At 43.4% G+C, this 24,048-nt stretch overlaps 2 protein-coding genes across 11 annotated transcripts in view; one reads left to right on the forward strand and one right to left on the reverse strand.

The window, feature by feature from the left end:
- LOC139542631 (cold shock domain-containing protein E1-like) overlaps positions 1-19,168 on the forward strand; it is a 41,151-nt gene extending 21,983 nt beyond the window's left edge. For 4 of the 10 annotated variants that reach the window (XM_071348294.1, XM_071348295.1, XM_071348293.1 and 1 more), the window contains 15 exons: positions 12-130; positions 258-339; positions 10,256-10,384; positions 10,700-10,825; positions 10,946-11,185; positions 11,451-11,591; positions 12,848-13,018; positions 14,355-14,462; positions 14,611-14,786; positions 14,905-15,017; positions 15,133-15,252; positions 15,383-15,561; positions 15,769-15,932; positions 17,473-17,605; positions 17,700-19,168. In XM_071348294.1, the coding sequence (XP_071204395.1) occupies positions 12-130; positions 258-339; positions 10,256-10,384; positions 10,700-10,825; positions 10,946-11,185; positions 11,451-11,591; positions 12,848-13,018; positions 14,355-14,462; positions 14,611-14,786; positions 14,905-15,017; positions 15,133-15,252; positions 15,383-15,561; positions 15,769-15,932; positions 17,473-17,605; positions 17,700-17,747 (2,049 nt within the window). In that variant the 3' untranslated portion in view covers positions 17,748-19,168. The remainder of the gene's footprint in view (positions 1-11; positions 131-257; positions 340-10,255; positions 10,385-10,699; positions 10,826-10,945; positions 11,186-11,450; positions 11,592-12,847; positions 13,019-14,354; positions 14,463-14,610; positions 14,787-14,904; positions 15,018-15,132; positions 15,253-15,382; positions 15,562-15,768; positions 15,933-17,472; positions 17,606-17,699) is intronic. The other 6 variants (XM_071348296.1, XM_071348287.1, XM_071348291.1 and 3 more) reach the window with 3 other exon arrangements.
- Positions 19,169-19,420: 252 nt separating this feature from the next.
- LOC139542633 (ras association domain-containing protein 8-like) lies at positions 19,421-21,948 on the reverse strand. The gene is made up of 3 exons (XM_071348297.1): positions 21,885-21,948; positions 21,277-21,386; positions 19,421-21,152 (listed from the first exon to the last, which is right to left on the reverse strand). Exons 2-3 carry the CDS (start codon positions 21,377-21,379, stop codon positions 19,762-19,764), a joined length of 1,494 nt encoding a protein of 497 aa, XP_071204398.1. The 5' UTR covers positions 21,380-21,386; positions 21,885-21,948; the 3' UTR covers positions 19,421-19,761.
- Positions 21,949-24,048: the final 2,100 nt, after the last annotated feature.

Here is a 24,048-nt window from a genome sequence, read left to right on the forward strand (position 1 = left end):
GTAATGTAAAGTATGGATTCCTTCCCACGCAGGAGGTGTTTTACTTGACCTACACCCCAGACGACATAGAGGGCAACATGCACCTGGACACGGGAGACAAAGTCAGCTTCTACATGGAAACCAACAAGCAGTAAATTGTTTTTCTTTAAGTGTCTTATTGTTTCCCAAACAAATTATCTTGAGTTTCACAATTTTTACAATGTTTGATTGCACAATACCTTAGCCCTTTCCTCATGCCTATCTTATGTGTGTTTCAGCACCGGTGCAGTCAGTGCACACAACATTGTCCTGGTAAAGAAGAAACAGATGAGGTGCCAGGGGGTTGTCTGTGCCACCAAGGTAAAGCCACACTACACTGTTGTGGATCCCTGGCTGGACATTGGCTAGTCTACCAGTGGCGGTTCTAGACCATTTCAACTGGGGGGGCCAAGCTGGGGCCAGTTACATTAGACGTTATTGTTGTCATATCGTTTTCTTCACTGCATTGCAGGCATTAGCAGGCAAAAGACCATGTTCATAATCATTCAACTATTTATTTGCATTTCCATTATAATTTTCATTTGCATTACATATTCGGTATCAGGTCACATCAACTGTATTCTCCGGTTTTTGTGTTCTTTTGCAAAAAATCAGCAAATTCATCTAGACTCAAGGCCTTTGCACTCCTTGACTCAATACTTAATACACCTAAATTGCTTAATCTGACATTGTGGACCTGAGATACATTTTCACCAGATTTAGTGCAGAAAAACGAGAAGCAGTACTAACAGGGATTGAAACAGCTATCTTGCACAGTTTTAAGAGCTCAAAGAAAATTTCTTTATAAGGCTCAATGAATAATGCCAGCTCTACTACACTGGAGGGTCTCTGCATGCCACTCTGTATTTTCCTTTCTAAAATTCTTCTGAACTGATGTAGTTCATGCCACAAGTCCTCAATATTTGATTCATACATTCTAGCAAATGGAAACAGGGACTTCTCTTTGAGAAACACATCACTTGTAGGGTTTAGAGTTTGGATGCCATTCATTATGTCACAGTTTTTGCTAGGGAACCTTCTGTTAAGCTCATTGAGCATATGATCTAAAACAGGGTAGAAAAGGGTTGTACGAAAACTGCCTTTTTCTTGTTCTGAATCTGACCTCTGACCCACTGTACTGAGTACAGTCTCCATTAAATTGAGAGCTTAGCTTTTCTGATCATTTTGCAGGGGGGTGTATTGCAGTATCACATTGCTTAGGTGTGTTCAACACTTCATTCCATAGGTCATCAAAAAACTAAGGCTTCAACTAAATCAACAGCCTTTGACAGGTCAAGTGATGAAGACTGTAGCATATCTGATATATATTTGGCTTCTCCAAACACTTTATGGAGTGTAACAAGGCACACAATGAATTGTAAATCTATCTGTGCAAGCAGACCTCGTGCCTCAACAGATCTGTCACCATTGTGTTCTTGGACTATGTCTTGCAGGACTCGCTTAATGGCAGGTAATCTATCCATAATAGTATGTAGAGCCATATATCGACATGCCCAGCGAGTGTCACTTAGTCTCTGAAACTCTCTAGGTGCACCTGGGTACATCTCTTTTTGTATGCTAAGCCATTTTTGATGCACATATGACCCAGATGTGAAGACTTAAAGTCTTTTTAGTAAGGAGAAGAACTGTCCTACCTCAGGGACAGCTTTGACTGTATCCACTAAAACTAAGTTTAGACAGTGTGCACTGCAGTGGATGTTTAAGGCATGCTTTGCTTGTTCTTTAATGCGTGCCTGGACGCCTGAATGCTTGCCACTCATAACAGAAGCACTGTCATATGCTTGGCCTACTAGGTTGTTTTTGTATTCAAGACCATGACTTTCTAATATGTGTATGATTTTGTCAGTAAGCCCTGCTGCATCTAGTTGATCAGCCGATTCAAAGTGGAGAACGCTCTCATGGACAGCTCCTCTGAAATAGTACCTGAGTACTAGAGATATCTGTTCCTTTTTTTAAATCTTTTGTTTCGTCTGCCATTATGCTAAAGACCTCACTCTTTCACTTCTTCTATAATTTTTGTTCGAACCATGTCTGCCAAACAACTCAGAACCTCATTCTGAATCACTTTGCTTGTATATTTTGCATTATGAATGGAAGTCAACCTTTTTTTCCCAGTTGTGTCATGCTTAGCTATTGTTTCTAGGATTGCCATGAAGTTCCCTTTATTATCTGACTCTGCAGACTCATCGTGTCCTCTTTGTGCAATGTTTTGTGTGGCTGTAAGTAGTAGTACTTCTCCTATTGTTTTAATATAGTCCCGATTTTCTTGAACCTGTTTGTTGTGTTCCTTGTTTAGGGCATTTACCAGTGTTGCATGACTTTTTACAGCTTTCTGATAGTCTCTCCATGTAATCATTGCTTGTTTGTGCCGCTCAGACCTTGCATGAATTGCAAATCCCCCCTTCTTCCAGTTGTTAAAACCCAATTGTGAGTCAAATACAGTCTCTGAGACTTTGGGAGGGCTAAAATGCCTGCAGGCGTAACAAAAGATTATATATATATTTTATTTTATATTAAATATTCAAGCCAGGGGTGGATATAGTACCAGGCCGCCTTGAAGCTCCTCCTCCGGTCCCCCATCAGAGTTCTTGGGTATATGTTCATCATTGGCTGCACCGGTGGTTCCTCCTGGGATTTGCTGATATCTGCCAAAGACAAATATATATATAATTAAAAGTATCTATTTGGGTAATTTTAGATATACCATTGCCATCAGGCAACTTCTGAAATCCATCTGATATCTATATCACCAGCCCAATAGCATGTTAAATAAGAGTTAATTTCAATCACAAACCGACTCATTTCTATACACCATATAAACTGACTAATTGCACTGCTTACAAGTAACCACAGATTTATTCAACATCACAAACCTGATAGGTCACTGCTTTTGGATGCACGAGGCTCCTCTGTTGGTCTCACACTCAGCCTCTACCTCAGCCTCAGTCTCTCCATCTGTCTCACTTTCCTGCTCTACTATGCCTTCACTCTCCAATGGACAAGTCTTCCTGTTCTCTCTCTGCAGGCTCTCTGCTCTCTCTTGCTCTCTCCACACCTGAACCATCTGGCTCTGTCTCACTGTCTGCCTTGTCTTTTCTTTGGAAGAAGGACATGATGTCCTTCTTTCTCTTCATTTTGGTGAAAACTAAAGAGCAAACGCAATGGGGACCACCAATTTACTTAAAATAACTGACTTGCTAGGTAACTACCCTTTATGTCTAACTGTTTTACGTTACAATGCATTTACGGAGTGTGGTTTAAATAAAAACACTCAGCACCATGAGTTTGTTGATCATATATTTTATCCTTTTTCATACTGCCACAAAGTAACAAACGGCCAGGTTGAGAACTTCTTATGGCTGCAGGGGCAGTATTGAGTAGCTTGGATGAAAAGGTGCCCAGAGTAAACTGCCTGCTCCTCAGTCCCAGTTGCTAATATATGCATATTATTATTAGTACACTCTGAAGTTTCTAAAACTGTTTGAATGATGTCTGTGAGTATAACATAACTCATATGGCAGGCAAAAACCTGAGAAAAAAATCCAACCAGGAAGTGGGAAATCTGAGGTTTGTAGTTTTTCAACTCATCGCTTATCGAATACACAGTGGGATATGGGTCAGTTTGCACTTCCTACGGCTTCCACTAGATGTCAACAGTCTGTAGAACCTTGTCTGATGCTTCTACTGTGAAGTGGGGCCGAAGGAGACGGGAATGAGTAAGGTCTGCCATGAGCTGACCATGCTCTGACCATGCGCGTTCACATGAGAGAGAGCTCTGTTCCATCGCACTTCTGAAGACAATGGAATTTTCCGGTTGGAACATTATTGAAGATTTATGTTAAAAACATCCTAAAGATTGATTCAATACATCGTTTGACATGTTGACTGACTTACGGAACTTTTTGACATTTCATCTGCTTTTAGTGAACGCGCTTCGTGACTTTGGATTTGTTTACCAAACACGCTAACAAAAGTAGCTATTTGCACATATTTATTTTTTTATTTTTTATTTCACCTTTATTTAACCAGGTAGGCTAGTTGAGAACAAGTTCTCATTTGCAACTGCGACCTGGCCAAGATAAAGCATAGCAGTGTGAACAGACAACACAGAGTTACACATGGAGTAAACAATAAACAAGTCAATAACATGGTAGAAAAAAAAGAGAATCTATATACAATGTGTGCAAAAGGCATGAGGTAGGCAATAAATCGAATAATTACAATTTAGCAGATTAACACTGGAGTGATAAATCATCAGATGATCATGTGCAAGAAGAGATACTGGTGTGCAAAAGAGCAGAAAAGTAAATAAATAAAAGCAGTATGGGGGGTCAGGTAGGTAAATTGGGTGGGTAGTTTACAGATGGACTATGTACAGCTGCAGCGATCGGTTAGCTGCTCGGATAGCAGATTTTTAAAGTTGTTGAGGGAGATAAAAGTCTCCAACTTCAGAGATTTTTGCAATTCGTTCCAGTCGCAGGCAGCAGAGAACTGGAAGGAAAGGCGTCCAAATGAGGTTTTGGCTTTAGGGATGATCAGTGAGATACACCTGCTGGAGCGCGTGCTGCGGGTGGGTGTAGCCATCGTGACCAGTGAACTGAGATAAGGCGGCACTTTACCTAGCATAGCCTTGTAGATGACCTGGAGCCAGTGGGTCTGACGACGAACATGTAGCGAGGGCCAGCCGACTAGGGCATACAGGTCGCAGTGGTGGGTCGTATAAGGTGCTTTAGTAACAAAACGAATGGCACTGTGATAAACTGCATCCAGTTTGCTGAGTAGAGTATTGGAAGCTATTTTGTAGATGACATCGCCGAAGTCGAGGATCGGTAGGATAGTCAGTTTTACTAGGGTAAGTTTGGCGGCGTGAGTGAAGGAGGCTTTGTTGCGGAATAGAAAGCCGATTCTTGATTTGATTTTGGATTGGAGATGTTTGATATGAGTCTGGAAGGAGAGTTTGCAGTCTAGCCAGACACCTAGGTACTTATAGATGTCCACATATTCTAGGTCGGAACCGTCCAGGGTGGTGATGCTAGTCGGGCGTGCGGGTGCAGGCAGCGAACGGTTGAAAAGCATGCATTTGGTTTTACTAGCGTTTAAGAGCAGTTGGAGGCCACGGAAGGAGTGTTGTATGGCATTGAAGCTCGTTTGGAGGTTAGATAGCACAGTGTCCAAGGAAGGGCCGGAAGTATATAGAATGGTGTCGTCTGCGTAGAGGTGGATCAGGGAATCGCCCGCAGCAAGAGCAACATCATTGATGTATACAGAGAAAAGAGTCGGCCCGAGAATTGAACCCTGTGGTACCCCCATAGAGACTGCCAGAGGACCGGACAACATGCCCTCCGATTTGACACACTGAACTCTGTCTGCAAAGTAGTTGGTGAACCAGGCAAGGCAGTCATTAGAAAAACCGAGGCTACTGAGTCTGCCGATAAGAATATGGTGATTGACAGAGTCGAAAGCCTTGGCCAGGTCGATGAAGACGGCTGCACAGTAATGTCTTTTATCGATGGCGATTATGATATCGTTTAGTACCTTGAGCGTGGCTGAGGTGCACCCGTGACCGGCTCGGAAACCGGATTGCACAGCGGAGAAGGTACGGTGGGATTCGAGATGGTCAGTGATCTGTTTGTTGACTTGGCTTTCGAAGACCTTAGATAGGCAGGGCAGGATGGATATAGGTCTGTAACAGTTTGGGTCCAGGGTGTCTCCCCCTTTGAAGAGGGGGATGACCGCGGCAGCTTTCCAATCCTTGGGGATCTCAGATGATACGAAGGAGAGGTTGAACAGGCTGGTAATAGGGGGTGCGACAATGGCGGCGGACAGTTTCAGAAATAGGGGGTCCAGATTGTCAAGCCCAGCTGATTTGTATGGGTCCAGGTTTTCCAGCTCTTTCAGAACATCTGCTATCTGGATATGGGTAAAGGAGAAGCTGGGGAGGCTTGGGCGAGTAGCAGCGGGGGGGGCGGGGCTGTTGGCCAAGGTTGGAGTCGCCAGGAGGAAGGCATGGCCAGCCATTGAGAAATGTTTGTTGAAGTTTTCGATTATCACGGACTTATCAGTGGTGACCGTGTTACCTAGCCTCAGTGCAGTGGGCAGCTGGGAGGAGGTGCTCTTGTTTTCCATGGACTTTACAGTATCCCAGAACTTTTTGGAGTTAGAGCTACAGGATGCAAATTTCTGCTTGAAAAAGCTGGCCTTTGCTTTCCTGACTGACTGCGTGTATTGGTTCCTGACTTCCCTGAACAGTTGCATATCGCGGGGGCTCTTCGATGCTATTGCAGTTCGCCACAGGATGTTTTTGTGCTGGTCGAGGGCAGTCAGGTCTGGAGTGAACCAAGGGCTATATCTGTTCTTGGTTCTGCATTTTTTGAACGGAGCATGCTTGTCTAATATGGTGAGGAAGTAACTTTTAAAGAATGACCAGGCATCCTCAACTGACGGGATGAGGTCAATATCCTTCCAGGGTACCCGGGCCAGGTCGATTAGAAAGGCCTGCTCGCAGAAGTGTTTTAGGGAGCGTTTGACAGTGATGAGGGGTGGTCGTTTGACCGCGGACCCGTGGCGGATACAGGCAATGAGGCAGTGATCGCTGAGATCTTGATTGAAGACAGCAGAGGTGTATTTGGAGGGCAGGTTGGTCAGGATAATGTCTATTAGGGTGCCCATGTTTACGGATTTAGGGTTGTACCTGGTGGGTTCCTTGATGATTTGTGTGAGATTGAGGGCATCAAGCTTGGATTGTAGGACTGCCGGGGTGTTAAGCATATCCCAGTTTAGGTCACCTAACAGAACAAACTCTGAAGCTAGATGGGGAGCGATCAATTCACAGATGGTGTCCAGGGCACAGCTGGGAGCTGAGGGGGGTCGGTAGCAGGCGGCAACAGTGAGAGACTTATTTCTGGAGAGATTAATTTTTAAAATTAGAAGTTCGAACTGTTTGGGCATAGACCTGGAAAGTATGACAGAACTTTGCAGGCTATCTCTGCAGTAGATTGCAACTCCTCCCCCTTTGGCAGTTCTATCTTGACGGAAAGTGTTATAGTTGGGTATGGAAATCCCAGAATTTTTGGTGGCCTTCCTAAGCCAGGATTCGGACACGGCAAGGACATCAGGGTTGGCAGAGTGTGCTAAAGCGGTGAGTAAGGCAAACTTAGGGAGGAGGCTTCTGATGTTGACATGCATGAGGCCAAGGCTTTTTCGATCACAGAAGTCAACAAATGAGGGTGACTGGGGACATGCAGGGCCTGGGTTTACCTCCACATCACCCGAGGAACAGAGGAGTAGTAGGATGAGGGTGCGGCTAAAGGCTATCAAAACTGGTCGCCTAGAGCGTTGGGGACAAAGAATAAAAGGAGCAGATTTATGGGCGTGGTAGAATAGATTCTGGGCATAATGTGCAGACAGGGGTATGGTGGGGCACGGGTACAGCGGAGGCAAGCCCAGGCACTGGGTGATGATAAGAGAGGTTGTATCTCTGGACATGCTGGTCTCAATGGGTGAGGTCACCGCATGTGTGGGGGGTGGGACAAAGGAGGTATCAGAGGTACGGAGAGTGGAACTACGGGGTCCATTGCAAACCAAAACAATGATAATGATAACTAGCCTGAACAACAGTATGCAAGGCATATTGATATTTGAGAGAGACATACAATAAGGCATAAAGTGATTGCAGGTCTTGATTGGGAGAGCTAGCTAAAACAACAGGTAAGATAACAGCAGCAATAACAGGGTGCTAGTCTAACACAGCAACAACAGGTAAAAATGGCGACGACTAGGCAGAGAGGGTCGGATTAACTACACACAGATCCTGAGTTAAAGCACAGAGCCGACAGATAAAACACAAATAAACAGAATGGAGTACCGTGAATTAATGGACAGTCAAGCAGGCATCAGCTATGTAGCCAAGTGATCATAGTGTCCAGGGGGCAGCCGTAGATGGAGCAGGGAGGCCTCCACTAAGCTAGCACGCGGCGTTTAAAGTTAGTAGCCCGGGGGGTGGTCTGCTCAGACGGAGGGGGTCTGCTCAGACGGAAGCCGGTTGAGGGCACAGCGGGTGGGGTATTCGTCTGCAGACCAGACGTGGTCGTGTCGACAGAGAATCCAAGCCGGATGGCGATGGCGAAAGAGAGGTTGTGAATTGTAGAATTGTGTTTGCTAACTGGTGCTAGCTTCGTGGCAGTGGCGCTAGCTGCGCTAGCTGCAAGCTAGCTGTGAGGATCAGAAGTAGTGGCTCAGGGATTACGGCAGGAATCCGGCGTTGTTGTCGAGAGACAGTCCGATGCTGGTAAATTGGTGAGTAATATCCAGGCTAATAACAGGGCTGGTGTCTGTGCAGAAGGTAAAAGCTGCTAGCAGCGGCAAAAAATGGCTAAATTAGCTTGTAGCTGATTTAGACCAGTTGTGATGGATTGGCAGGGCTCTGTGTCGGCAAAAAAAGGTCCAGGCCAATTGGCAAAATATGTATTGTAGCACAAGAATTAGCCGGAGGACCTCTTCGGCTAGCCGGGAGATTGGCCTAGCTCGAGGCTAGCTCAAGGCTAACTGTTGCTTGCTTCGGGACAGAGACGTTAGCCAGGAGTAGCCACTCAGATTGCAGCTAGCTATCTGATCCGGTGTAAAGGTCCAGAGCTTGCGGTAGTAATCTGGAGATTTGGTAGAGAAAAAGCAGTCCGATATTCTCTGGGTTGATATCGCGCTGTGCAGACTGGCATGTATTGACCAAGCTGAGGCTGGCTGGTGTCCGAGTTAACGGTAAAGACCACTAGCAGTGACTAACTGATAACTAGCTAGTAGTTAGTTAGCTGGCTAGCTTCTGATGGGGGTTCCGGTTCTAAAGTATAAAAATAGCAGATCCGTACCACATTGGGTGTTGGGGGTTGCAGGAGAGTATATTCAGTCCGTAGATGGAAAGTGAGATTAAAATATAAACGGAAAAAAACGAGGAAAACGATTATTTACACGGGACAAGACAAAACACACGTCCGACTGCTACGCCATCTTGGAACCACTAAATGATGGACATTACCGAACAAAATGAACATTTCTTGTGGGAGTCCTGGGAGTGCATTCCGACGAAGATCACCAAAGGTAAGTGAAGATTTATAATGCTATTTATGAGTTTTGTTGACTCCACAATTTGGCGGGTAACTGTATGGCTTCCTTTTGTGGCTGAACGCTGTTCTCAGATTATTGAATATTGTGCTTTTGCCGTAAAGCTTTAAAAAAAATCTTACACAGCGGTTGCATTAAGAACAAGTGTATCTTTAATTCTTTGTAAAACATGTATCTTTCATCAAAGTTTATGATGAGTATTTCTGTTATTTGATGTGGCTCTCTGCAATTTATCCGGATATTTTGGAGGCATTTCTGAACATGGTGCCAATGAGGTTTTTGGATATAAATATGAACTTTATTGAACAAAACATATATGTATTGTGTAACATGAAGTCCTATGAGTGTCATCTGATGAAGATCATCAAAGGTTAGTGATTAATTTTATCTCTATTTGTGCTTTTTGTGACTCCTGTCTTTGGCTGGAAAAATTGCAGTTTTTTGCTGATTTTGCGGTGACCTAACAATCGTTTGTGGTGCTTTTGCTGTAAAGCCTTTTTGAAATCGGACACTGGTGGGATTAACAAGAAGTGTATCTTTAAAATGGTGTGAAATACTTGTATGCTTGAGGAATTTTAATTATGAGATTTCTGTTTGAATTTGGCGCCCTGCACTTTCACTGGCTGTTGTCATATCGATCCCGTTAACGGGATTGCAGCCATAAGAAGATAAGCTGATCTAACGTTACACTTCTGTAATGCATTTAATACAAATACAACATATTAACAATTTTACTCACCTCTATATTTACTTTGTGCTAGAACTATATTTGTGCGGAATTTATTACAACTTCTGAATAGAAAAAAACTTGCAGATGCATGTGGTACGATCCTGTTGTGTTCCGCCTAAAGCCGTCCCTCTAGAAAATGTGTGGGTTAAATTGGTGTTCCGCGTTGCCACTGTCTAATAACGGATTTAAAAAAAGAACGATAGCAAAAATGATTTATGTCAAAATGATTTCATACTCCACATTTAGGGGGGCCACAAGGGGGTTCAAAATTGTTGTCACGGGGGCACTTCCCCCCCCCCCCCCCCCCAGAACCGCTAGTGTAGTCTACGTGCCTGATTTATGTTCTATAACCCTTTGTGTTGTGTCTGGTAGGAGGCCTTTGGGTTCATTGAGAGGGCTGATGTGGTGAAGGAGATCTTCTTCCACTACAGCGAGTTCAAGGGCGACCTGGAGGCCCTGCAGGCCGGCGACGACGTGGAGTTCACCATCAAAGAGAGAAACGTAGGTGGCATCACATGGAACCGCTCTGGCCAGCCAACTCAAGCTGTTGCAAAAGTATAGAATACGAGGCCAGTATTGGATCATTGGAATCAAGTTGTTCTTAAGATGTTGGGGACTTGTCAAAGCAGGCTTAGGTTTAATGGCAGTCAATATGTCTCAATAGGAAAAGCCATTCAACAGAAATGATTCCTGCTCATGTATATGTTCTGTACACATATTGATGCCATAAGCCTGTAAAGATGGAAAAAAAATATCATAATAGAGGGGGGAAAGCAACATTGAAGTAACTAAAGCATCTTGTTTTCTCTCCTTTAGGGGAAAGAGGTGGCTACTGACGTGAGGCTGCTTGCCCAGGGGACAGTCATATTTGAGGACATCAGCATCGAGCAGTTTGAAGGCACTGTTATCAAGGTCATCCCTAAAGTTCCAACCAAGAACCAGGTCAGAAACTTAAACCATGCCTCTATGCTGACAAGTAACCTGAGTTTTTGTTTTTTACTGAATCATATAGATTATTTTGATAAATGATTAATCTTTTTAAATTGTTCCTCACCTTTTCAGAATGATCCACTACCAGGCCGCATCTCTGCCAGGATCAGTTACACAGACAAGGAGCTCCTGTTTGGTGAAAAGGACACCAAGTCCAAGGTGACCCTGCTGGAAGGCGACCATGTGCAGTTCAACATTTCCACGGACCGTAGGGACAAGCTGGAGCGGGCCACTAATATCGACATCCTGCCCGATACCTTCCACTTCACCAAGGAGTCCCGTGAGATGGTAAGGACCCTGAGGAGATCCATGGTACGCCCTCTAGTTCATTTGAGGAAGCTTGTTTGTGTGGTTTTAATTGAATATGGCAACCTAGTTAAATTCTCTGATGTTAGTCCATATTCCATACTGTTGTGTAAATCCTACAAAATGCATGAGCAGAAACCTTCAGGCCTGAATGAAAGGGAAAGATTGGAACTTTTCAGCATTGTATCTGCAGTTCACTGTCCTTTAAATGTTAAGAGTCGACAGCATCTCTGCTGTGGTAACGGCTCTCCCTCTCCTCTCTGTCCTATAGGGTGTGATCGCTGCCATGCGCGATGGCTTTGGCTTCATCAAGTGTGTGGACCGGGACGCCAGGATGTTCTTTCACTTTAGCGAGGTCCTGGAGGAGAGCCAGCTGCACATCTCTGACGAAGTCGAGTTCACCGTTGTGCCCGTAAGTCCAGGGGAAAAGTCCATGGTCTGTTTTTCAACATAAAAATGCTGTCTTTTAATTCCTTTACTCTCGCCTGCCCTCTTTCTGTTCATCTTCAGGGGTTGTGTTAGCGTTCCGAAATCTAAATTTTCGAAATGGAGACCAAACAAAATATCTGCATTTTAAATAATTTCGCCTTCGTTTTTATATTGAAAGTAGTGGATTTTTTCTTCTCTTCAATAGTGATCAGGGGCTTGCAACTATAGTTTTCCTTCACAGAAAATTTGTGCAACACATTTGGCAGAAAATGTTTAATTTTCATCAGATGACAGCAGGAGTGCAGCGCTATTTGGCTAGCAACAAGTAAACGTAACTTACAATGAATAAGCTAAGTCTTTTATTCAAAAATAAATTTTACGATGCATGTCTGTTGATCATAGGAAATGTAGCTGGCTACATTCTTTCTTATGTTTTGGTTGAAGTTAATCTTGCATTTTACCAGAGACAAGTAGGCTACAATGAAAAAAGTACAGGAGAAAAGTAGCTACACATCAGTAACTTTTCTGAATTAATGTTCGTTTGTGAATTCTCATCCAAGTGGAGAAGTGCAACTGAAGCACAAACGGAAGGGTCTGTCAGAGTACCAAAAGTGTACATGTATGCACAGCAGTGTTTTTAGAATTTTGGACTGTTGGCATTCATGCTTTTCGAATTCTCAACGCAGCTCTGCAACTGTCAACACATTCTAATGAATAGAGGGTGTGTTGATTGGGAATTGTGGGGAATTGCGCATTCGGGCTCTATGTCCCCGTGGCTGGTGGTCTTAGAGCCATGTATCTATGTCACAATGGGATGCTGGACTATAGTTTCCTAGTGTCTGTGGACTATGATTTACGCTTAAGTCTGTCGAGCAGAAATTACAATAAGAAGCATTTTAGATCTGTATTTACAAAACGCAGCAAGATATTTCTTCTATGGGTTATCTTTTTTTGTTGTTGTGAAAAACACAGAATTCTGCGTTAATGCAACCCCTGATCTTCCAAGGGTGTTACTTTAGTAGGGAAATCTTGCTTTAGGAATGAACATGCAGTCAATTGTTTTAAATATTAAGAATTCTCACTCTTTGAACCCCATTCAAATTTCCTAGGCACATTGTTTAAAATATATTTTGGTCTCTGGCTACCTCCACAATATAATCCAGACAATCTCAATGAGAGCTTTATCGAACACCATCACTAATTGAAAGGGGTGTTTTCTCCCACCACTCTCCTGTGCAGGACATGCTGTCTGCCCAGAGGAACCACGCGGTGCGCATCAAGAAGCTGCCTAAAGGCACAGTGTCCTTCCATACCCAGTCTGAGCAGCGCTTTGTGGGCGTGGTGGAGAAGGAGGCCACGGCAGCCATCACCAACAACAAGAGCGCAAGCCCCAGCAAGGCCAAAGAGAAGGTACGAGAGCACCCAGGGCAGCACTAGAAAGCCCACAGCAACATTGTCAACTTTTGTCCCTTTTTTGTTTAGTCTTTATTCCCTACCTGGTTTTCTTTTACATTTCTTTCCCCATTTCCCTCGCCTCCTAGTCTGATCAGTATTGAAATTGAAAACCGCTCGAGAGACACACACACACACACACACACACACACACACACACACACACACACACACACTTCCCATTGTGTTCACGCATTTCTCAGACCACAGATTTTTGATGACCCCTCTTTTTAGTTTTAATTCTCCTCTTTGCTTTCTCCCTTCACCCTTTCCCCCTCATGCTCCTTCTCTCCATTAGAAAAAAGACAAGGTAGGCGTTCTGTTTTTGCATGATGCCATCACCCTGATCAATGCTTTATTTACGCCCGTTCTATTGAATTGTTTTCCTACAGGGTTGACAAACTGAGGCACAGTACTAACCACTAGTTTTGGATAAGTCTCCTCAAATTGGCTAGATATAACATTTATTTGCCAGAGTTTTTACATGGCTACCGCGAGAAGCTCCCCTAGTTACCTTAAATTCAATGTTTTGTTTTTTACTTGCTCTTTTTCATATTTCGGCAGACATGCATAGTTGACATGTACGCTCAAGTAGGTAGTCTGAATGTGTGTATTTATCTTATTTCTCAAGGATAAAGTAGTAGAAACGGTTAGTGGTGTGGTCTATGTCCTGCTAAATGTGCTCCTCACCCAAGAGTTGACGGCATGGTTTCAGTCCACTAATTAACCTTGAAATCAATTCCTCTGTAAAAACACTTCACTTTTGAAGTCATGATATTTGTTTTACTAGTTCCTAAGGAGATAGGACATTTAATACTGTTTGTACAAAGGTGTTGATTTCATTTCAAACAGTTAAGGCTAATGCTAACCAAATACTAACAGGTGTGCTTTGGAATGTGTGCCAGTCATCTGCACAATTAGCTTTTTAAGGACTTGCTACTGCCGTTCATCTGATATACTCCAAAGCTTATATCAAAGATGCATTCCTCCCTTCCTCTGAACTAATCACTGATCTGCATCGGCTTGGATGAATTATTATTATTTATTTTTTCCCCTACCCATTTACTTTCACCTATCCAGCCTGTTCAGATCAATAATAAAAGAAATGCCAGGAAGGGTGCCTTTTCCTCTCTGGAAGTATTTTAACATTTCCCAATGCTCAGAACCACAGTAGGGTCCTCCAAGTTACATCAAGGTGCTACAGTTCAATGCCTGAGTTCTGGAGAGAAGAGCATTTGCCAACCTTTGACTGGAACTGCCAGTCTAATCAATTTGCTGGTGTGTCCTCCTGTAGGAAGCAGAAGAGGGAGTGATTTCTTATGAGGACTGTGGAGTGAAGCTGACTGTGTCGTACCATGTCAAAGATCTGGAGGGAGCTGCCCAGCCACAGGCAGGAGACAAGGTACTGAAAACCAGTTTACAAGTTAAACCAGTAAAACAAATCAACACTGGCTCAAATGTTCTTTGTCGAAATGGCAAAGTACCAACCTCAAAAATACATCCTGCAGTTGGTTGTTTCTATTTGGTGTAAATCCAACCTTGTCTTCAAGGTGGAGTTCTCCATCAATGAGGTAAAGAGGACGGGCCAGCAGACCGCGGTCACCATTAAGATCCTCAACCGCACAGTCAACACCAAAAGGCTGCTGGGATACATCGCCACCCTAAAAGACAACTTTGGGTTCATTGAGACGGCCAATCACGATCAAGAGATCTTCTTTCACTACAGGTACAACTATTCAACACAGGCAAGCTACAGTGTAAAATATGTTGGTTGTTGGCACATTAGATGTGTCCAAAAGGGGAGGTCCCAAGTTTTTCATACTGCCTGTATCTCTCTGTACCAGTGAGCTGTGTGGAGACATGGAGAACCTGGAGCTGGGTGACACTGTGGAATACACCCTGTCCAAGGGCAAAGGAAACAAAGTCAGCGCTGAGAAGGTTATGAAGATGGCAGCAGGTAGGCAAGACAATGCTCTAGTCATTTGTTTGATTTTGCGCTACAGTCCACTCTATAGTGAAGCATTTATATATTAGTCATCAGTGTCTATGCTAATGGTGTGCTGTTATTGCAGTGAATAGTGTGGGGCAGGATGTTGGTGAGGCGGTGATGCTGGGGAAGGTGGTGCGCCCTCTGCGTAGTGTGGACCCGTCGCAGACAGAGTACCAGGGGCTCATCGAGCACTCGGAGGAAGGCGAGTCACCACTGGCAGTGGAGGGTTATGTCCATCAATTCAATATTTTTACTCCTGCACATACTCTACAATAACCAAATGGCTAAAATTACCATTCCTCTTCTCCCACCTTGTCCCTCTAACCATTCAGAGGGCACGAAGGGCCAGAATTACCCCTTTGGCATCATGGGCATGACAAACAAGGCAGACTGTCTGCAGAAAGGAGAGCTGGTGAAGTTCCAGCTGTGCACAGTGGCCCAGACAGGACAGAAGATGGCCTGCAACGTTGTCCCCCAACGCAAAGCCTTAGTAGAGTGCGTCAAGGACCAGGTATCTCATCATGATTGTTGAAACGGGTGCAGGCAGACATGATTTAATTTCCTTTCAAAATAATACTTTATAGATGTATTTTTCAAGTTTGCTAAGGAAACCTAACATGAAGAAATAAGGTTGTATAATTTGTTATTGGACTTTCTTGGTGTGGCTACACATGTTGAGTGCTATGCCTATTTAGTCTGTAATGTCTTGTCTCCCCAGTTTGGTTTCATCACATATGACGTTGGTGAGAGTAAGAAGCTGTTTTTCCATGTCAAAGAGGTGCAGGATGGCTTAGAGCTCCAGACTGGGGATGAGGTGGAGTTCTCAGTCATTCTCAACCAACGCACAGGGAAATGTAGTGCCTGCAATGTGCGCAGAGTCAGGTAAAGACTGCAGGGGGGGTGTACAAGAAACAATGAAGTGGGCTAAAATGTTTTGATTAAATTGTTTTACCCCCCCTCAATCTATACACAATACCCGATAATGACAAAGCTTGGCAGAGATTACAGCCTTGAATCTTCTTGTGTTTATGTTACAAGCTTGGCAGACCTGTATTTGGGGAGTTTCTCACATTATTCTCTGCAGAACTTCTCAAGCTCTGTCAGGTTGTATGGGGAGTGTTGCTGCATAGCTATTTTCAGGTCTCTCCGGAGATGTTCGATCGGGTTCTGGCTGGGCCACTCCAGGACATTCAGAGACTTGTCCAGAAGCCTCTCCTGCGTTGTCTTGGCTGTGTGCTTAGGGTCATTGTTCTGTTGGAAGGTGAACCTTCGCCCCAATCTGAGGTCCTGAGCAGGTTTTCATCAAGGATCTCTGTGCTTTGCTCCATCTTTGCCTCGATCCTGACTAGTCCTACTCCCTGCTGCTGAAAAACATCCCCACAGAATGATGCAGCCACTACATGCTTCACCGTAGGGATGGTGCCAGGTTTCCTCCAGACGTGACGCTTGGCATTCCGGCCAAAGAGTTCAATCTTGGTTTCATCAGAACAGAGAATCTTGTTTCTCATGTTCTGAGAGTCTAGGTGCCTTCTGGCAAACTCCAAGAGTGCTGTCATGTGCCTTTTACTGAGGAGTGGCTTCCATCTGGCCACTACCATAAAGGGCTGATTGGTGGAGTGCTGGTTGTTCTTCTGGAAGGCTCCCATCTCCACAGAGGAACTCTAGAGCTTTGTCAGTGACCGTCGGGTTCTTGGTCACCCCCTTACCAAGGCCCTTCTCCCCCGATTGCTCAGTTTGACCTGGCAGCCTGCTAGGAAGAGTCTTGGTGGTTCCTAACTTCTTCCATTTAAGAATAATGGAGGGCACTGTGTTATTGGGGACCTTCAGTGTTGCAGAAATGTTTTGGTACCCTTCCCCAGATCTGTTCCTCGACACAATCCTGTCTCGGAGCTCTACGGACAATTCCTTCGACCTCATGGCTTAGTTTTTGCTCTGACATGCACTGTCAATTGTGGGAGCTTATATAGACTGCTGTGTGCCTTTCCAAATCATGTCCAATAAATTACATTTACCACAGGTGGTCTCCAATCAAGTTGTAGAAACATCTCAAGGATGATCAATGGAAACAGGATGCACCTGACCTCAATTTCGAGTCTCATAGCAAAGTGTCCAAATACTTATGTAAATAAGATATTTCTGTTTTTTATTTTTTATAAATTTGCAAACATTTCTAAAAACCTGTTTCGTTTTGTCATTATGGGTTATTGTGTGTATACTTAGGGGGAAAAACAACTTAATTTTAGAATAAGGTAAGTGTGTAAAAAGTCAAGTTGTCTTAATAATTTCCGAAGGCACTGTAAATAAGTTAAATTTAACTTCTAGCCACCAGATTTACTAGTCATGTCTCATTTATGACCCAGTTATCCTAAACCTAGACGGTATATTGTTGGTTAAAAGCCATCTTGTTTTTCTACCCCCACAGTGAAGGGCCTAAACCAGTGGCAACCCCCCGTCCCGATCGTTTGGTCAACCGGCTCAAGAGCATCACCCTGGATGACTCTAGCGCCCCCCGCCTAGTCATTGTGAGACAGCCCCGTGGCCCTGACAACTCAAAGGTACACACATTTGGTAGCAAAATGCTGTATAATAGGTTCTGATTTATATTTAATGCGTGTTGCTTATAATGACCGGTCTTTGTTTTGTACCTAGGGCTTCAACGTGGAGCGGAAGACTCGTCAACCGGGTGTAATTGACTGAACAGTATATACCCCACCCCATCTGGAATAGGTGGGCCCAGATTTAGAAATGCAATCCCAGAATGGAGGACAACAATGGAAAGGGAATTTTGCTGTCTTGCAGAAACATGCTCTTACACACATACATACTCTTGACAGGCACACAGAAATAAGCATGTGTAACACCTCTCCCTGTTCCATCACCTGCAATGGAACCCTCTCATTCCATTTGTTCCCTGCCACCCACATATTATGTACTTGATACGGTTTCATACTGCAGTATACATTGCAGGTTTCTGAGTGTGTGTGATTGTTGTGCATAAGGTGTTTTAGAAAGGGTAGAGGTTACAGAGGATTTATTTTATAGGGTTTCTGCTCCCCTTAAAATCAGAGTGCTGGTTGTGTGGCATTGTCTTGTCCTCATCTTTGCTGAATCTGCTTAAATGTCTGGAATTCTGCACCTGCAACCTGTTGTGTATGTGGATATGTGTGATTGTGGGCATGTATTAGAGCTCACCTGCTTCTTCCATTTGTTCTCCCTCATTTAAGGAAACTAAATTATTCTCATTTGCCAATGGTTTCCGCTATGCTTTCCTACAAAATGCATAAAGCAAAGTTCCCTTCATAAGGAGGATCCTGTTTTTCATGTGTGTGGGCTAAAACACTGAGGCTATTTCTCTGCTCGGTTTTTTGAGCAGTTTTGAAACACTTTATCCAAGAGCTGGAGTGAAAGCATGGTGTTGTGATGTATGTGAATGTTTACGTGACTATGATTAGGATTTACTTTGACAAATCTGGAGCATTTCGATACCTTTTCAGTATTCACACGCTCCATAAGCAATTTCCCCAGGTGCAGAATTCCTAATGGCATCTTATATCCAGCAGTTATTTTATACAATGTATTCTTTTTTTGCACATATTTCTTTTTTTGTTCCATTGAATCTCAATATCTGCTAATGAATAAAATGAAGTAAAAATAAGGTGCCTAAAAACTACAAAGAAAACAAAAAAAAATAGATGTATCCTCTGACCCCAGCCAACCGCCAAAATATTAAGAACAATCTTGGGATGGCTTTTTTTCTAGTAGAAATAATACTGGTCTGCATCCCAAATACCTGTGGGTGGAAATATACTGTATGTAATGTGTGCTTTTTTTCTTAGTGAAAGATTAAAACATCACAATATAACAAAAATACATTTTACTTAAGTAAAAGAGGGGGAAAAGTTAAAGTATTAGAATTAATCTTAAGGATCAGGATATCTATTATTGCGCTTTAGTGGCATTGGTGGGTGATCTGTTGTGCCTGAATGCACATATGGGAGTTAGTCTAAATGAATTTAAACTGGCGATCACTGGTTTCCTCCTGAACTGCACAGTCTCTCCTATGTACTTTTGTTAATGGTCTTGAATGAAACAATTGAATTAAAGTTTTATGAAAATTACATATGGCGTTTGTCTTTATTTAAAATAAAATCGAGGCAGTTGAATCTTTATTTCTTAATATATAGTTTGTAGAATGTATTTTACTCAATGGCAGTAAGATACTTATTTAAAATGTTTTCTTTGTATAGGCTTGAAAATTTCATTTTCTTTTGACAGTGCGGTAAAAAGGAAATGCTGTCCTTACGTCTTTTCAAACCAAGGTGCCTGAACAGTGGAATAAACTGAAGATTAAAAGATATTAAGCAACTCTTGGTAGGACAAATATTTAGCCTTTTTATTTTTACAGCAACAGAACGGTCAGTACAGAAATGTGAAACTGCAAACAAATCATGTATTTATTATGGATCCCCATGGCAGCAGATACTTCTCTTGGGGTCCAGCAAAACCAAGGCAGTTTATACAATTTAAAAAACATTACAATACTTTCACAACACACTGTGTGCCCTCAGGCCCCTACTCCACCACGAACACATCTACAGTACAAAATCCATGTCTGTGCCTAATGTTTGTTGCTTCACAGTCCTCCCTGAACACTAACTCTATATTGTGTTTGGTTTTTACAGGTAAGTTTCTGTTTTTCCTCTACCTCTTTTCAAACTCTGGTGCTGCCCAGATGTATCATTATTTCAGAGAGATGCACAACCCTTGGTTGTGTTTCTGGATTTGGACTCTGAGCTTCAGACCAGCATGTCCACCAGTCCCTAAGCTGACTTGGCCCTGAGGGCTGCAATTCCTTGATCTGGTTTGGAAGAACTACAGCATGAGGATGACTGGAGTCCACTCTGGGTGCAAACTTCCTGTCAGTATTTACCACACTGACTGTAAGAGATCTTGATTGATTCAGGGCCTCATTCAGCCTTTTCCACCCTGCAGTAGCAGGAGATGTGGCATCTTGGCTTGGAACATTCACTTGCTCCTCTTGAACAGTTCTCCTGTCCCTTGAAGAATCAAGACCTTGCATTTTGCGTTTGTACTCTTCCAACTTGGCCTTACACTCCACAGCTTTCACCTTCATCTCCAGGAACTGTTCCTGCAAGTCTTTCTCATATCCCTCTTCGGCCTTCAGCTCATTCTTCCAAAATTCCAGGTGCTCTGCCTCCTCCACTATTTTTTGCTGGGCCTCTTGGTCAGCTTGCCTGGCCTTTCGTTGCTCCTCCAGCTCATGAATTTGGCTATCCGTGCAGGTTATTTGGACCTGCAGCTCTTTCAGACTAGCCTGTTGGATAGCAACTAGTGCTCTTAACTTCCTTTTCTCATCAACCATCTTAAGTGCACTGGTTGGATTCTGCTGGCCCTCAGCTTTTATCTTTGCCATGCTAACCTCTGGGTGTTTCTTAACATGTTGGATATCATTACCTTCATCAGAATTGCAAAGGTTACTTTTCTCTCTGTCCCTGCCCTGGTTTCCCATGCAGCAGGAGATTCGCTGGTGCTCAGTGGACTTAGCACTCTTTTCTCTAAATTTGCTCTGTAAAACCCCAGGAGTGTAGGGATCCTTGGCAACAGTGACCGAAACGTTCAGGGAACAACCATCCCTTTTAACAGTGTCCATCCTGCTATCCTTTTCGCGGCCTGATTGGTTCACTGCGCCCCTTCCTATGCTCTCCAGCCATCCCCAAGCCTCCTCCATCAGGGTCAGGGACTTTCTTTTGGGCCTTTTTGGTTCTTCCGGTCGCTGTTCGGCTTGTTGCCGCAGGCACGATAAGGGAGGTAGGCTTTGACGGTGTAAACTAAGCCCACCGCTAACCCTTTGTACTTTGCCCCCAGCATCTGCTCTCCTAAGCTGAGGGCCAGCCTCGTATCTGCAGCCTTTCCCTCTGCTAGGCCCTTCCCAGAGGGATGGCCCATTGTGCAGCAGGGTGAGCTGGATCTCTCTGGCCTGCTGGCCGTACTTCTCAAGAGAATCCAGAAGCCGTTCATTAGGCGTCACATTCCGCTCAAACTCTTTGAATTTCTCCTGAAGTGTGTAGCGCCCAGGACGACCTAAGCAGAGGAAGATAATTGGGATGAATTTATTACCTGAATTGATTGATTTGTATTAGAAATCAAGTAAAGTATACAGTGAAATGAGACCCTAAAATGTAAATGCCGCCAGATGTTTACTCACCAAGGGATTGAGCCAAAGCTATGACTACTTCCTGGCATGTGGTTTTCTCAGTAACTCCACAGACAACACGTGGGACTCCCTCCACTGATACCTTAACCTCCATTCTTATTCTGTATTCAGAAAATTAAGGGATGAGAACAAAATGAAGCGTTACTGTTGGTGCTGATATGTCTAGGTAAGAGCCTCCATTACTATACACGCAGGGGAAGTGGTGGAGACAGACTAATGACCCTCATTACCATTCTCTGTAAATAGTTTGTCTGCTCACTGTCTTGGCCAGCTTTGTGTCTTGAGGGCAGTCAAAATTACATATTTGTAAGTTGAATGCAATCATCGAGTTGGAATTTACAGTATTTTCAAATAATGCCTAACGATACTTAAGGAGGTAAACAAACAATTCATATATTGAGGGTAAAACTTAATAGTTGTATAAAATGTTATCAAAGCCATTAATGAACAAAGCATCCAGTTGCCAGCAAAATTCACCTATTTGGCGTCAAAAGTAGATGGTTCGAAGTTGGACATTTCCTCAAGATAATTGTAATAATCGGTTAGTTCCGATGCCAGAATATCACATGCATAGACTGTGAATAAAGTTCGCTACCTACCTCTTAGATCCGATGCTGGGAGCCGTCCACTTTGCTGAAGGCACAATGCTCTGAAAGGGATGGAAACGGTCTTGTGAGGAGCACCGTGGAGTGAGTAAGGCCAATTTGAAGTCCCTTGGGTATCTACTACTGCAGGGAAGTTTATTATCCCACTCCTCTCAAAAAAAGATTGAGGGCTGATCTGTGTGAAAATTGCACAGATTAGACTCGGAAAGTTTATCAGTAGGTTTGCTATAATTATGCTTAAAATGGCATTTTGTTTGTCTCTTACGATACTTGAATACAATGGATAAATTGACAACTTTGTATACATTGTATTATTTATTTTCAAAATGGCATTGTTGCGTCAAGAAAAATAATCTTATTTGGGTATAAATTAATATCCAAGCTGACATAAACTCTTAGTATTTGGTTAGCTCGAACAAACTAAGTAGCTATCAACATTGGTTCACTTGCATCAGTAAACTGTCAGATATGTTTGGCTCTGGGTGTTTTTGTGTATCTTTCTGACAGGAAGGGGGATCCCTATCGGAACGGAATATATAAACATTCTGGTAAACTGTCCAAAGCTCCAGTACGCCAAGTTCTAGAGCATTCCACAACTGTTAAATGATTTGTCTTCGATTGACCAAATACTTTCGGGTTTTGAGTCTCCAGCCTTGTCGAACAGAACAGTAATCCCTCATTAGCTACTGACCCTTGTTCATCATGAATCTTGACAGATTTTTTTTTGTAAATGTACTTCCACAGCACTCCTGACAAGTTATCCAAACTAGTGCTCTGATTAGATGTTGTAGGGAATGGATATTCTTAAATAAATGTTGTTACTGCCAATAACACCTTCAACTGAATAGGATGCTCATACCATAGAAATAGAATCAACAGAACAGGCTTGGAACCTCTAATCCTGGCAATTTTACTGGTAAACTCATGGGGTACACTCACAATGGCTGTCTGGAATTGTGATGCAATCATTTCCATGGTAATGTAGATTGTTCATTGAAATGATGCTAAAAAATGTGGCTCACACAATGGAATGTATTTTTTTGTAATGTTGAGTTGATTCAACAAATCACAGCACAGATTGATGGGTACAATTCCTGCTTTTACTTCCTGCTTTGCTCCTATGTGTACACTCCCAATGGCCGCCAGTCCACCTATTATGTCATATTTCACTTGAATGGGGACACTCACTCTATCCATTCTATTTCTATGGCTCACACTGTACAAATGAAGCTTGAACTGAAAATATGGTGTTGGATATCTAAGCTCGGTCACCCCACAAGGGGGAGCAAAGGTTTTGTCATTTTTCCACTCAAATTATTAGTCTCATTAGTCAACAGATAAGTCGTTTGTATACCAAATAAAAATGGGTAGTTTACATTGTGTCTAGCGCACATTCTAATTCACTCCTGTGCCAAAACTATTGGGACTGAGGTTGTATATTATTTTAAGTAGGCTACATGTGCTTTTGTTTTGGATAGTTTTGGACAGGAGTGAAGTAGGCTAGAATGTGCACTAGACTATACATCATGTAAACTGCTGGAGTAAAAGAAGTGGAACACCTGTTGTCAAACTTTTCTTCAGCCTGCCAGGCCCTCCTCCCTAGACAGGTTAATGTTAGGAGAAATGTGAGAGTTGAAAATTAGAACCCTTCCCATTCTGCAACGCAAACCACATGTCCAGCTGCTCCCAGCCTCATAGCTTAATGGTGAGCTACAGACCAGACCACATGTCCAGCTGCTCCCAGCCTCATAGCTTAATGGTGAGCTACAGACCAGACCACATGTCCAGCTGCTCCCAGCCTCATAGCTTAATGGTGAGCTACAGACCAGACCACATGTCCAGCTGCTCCCAGCCTCATAGCTTAATGGTGAGCTACAGACCAAACCACATGTCCAGCTGCTCCCAGCCTCATAGCTTAATGGTGAGCTACAGACCAGACCACATGTCCAGCTGCTCCCAGCCTCATAGCTTAATGGTGAGCTACAGACCAAACCACATGTCCAGCTGCTCCCAGCCTCATAGCTTAATGGTGAGCTACAGACCAGACCACATGTCCAGCTGCTCCCAGCCTCATAGCTTAATGGTGAGCTACAGACCAAACCACATGTCCAGCTGCTCCCAGCCTCATAGCTTAATGGTGAGCTACAGACCAGACCAC

Source organism: Salvelinus alpinus, chromosome 17 (assembly GCF_045679555.1).
Source record: "Salvelinus alpinus chromosome 17, SLU_Salpinus.1, whole genome shotgun sequence".
Classification (NCBI taxonomy): domain Eukaryota; kingdom Metazoa; phylum Chordata; class Actinopteri; order Salmoniformes; family Salmonidae; genus Salvelinus; species Salvelinus alpinus.

Excerpts from the sequence above, each read along its gene's own strand:
- LOC139542633 (XM_071348297.1), bottom strand. The coding sequence starts at position 21,379 with ATGGAGGTTAAGGTATCAGTGGAGGGAGTCCCACGTGTTGTCTGTGGA. Across the intron at positions 21,153-21,276 it reads AGCTTTGGCTCAATCCCTTG|GTCGTCCTGGGCGCTACACA; the intron begins GTGAGTAAACAT and ends TCCTCTGCTTAG.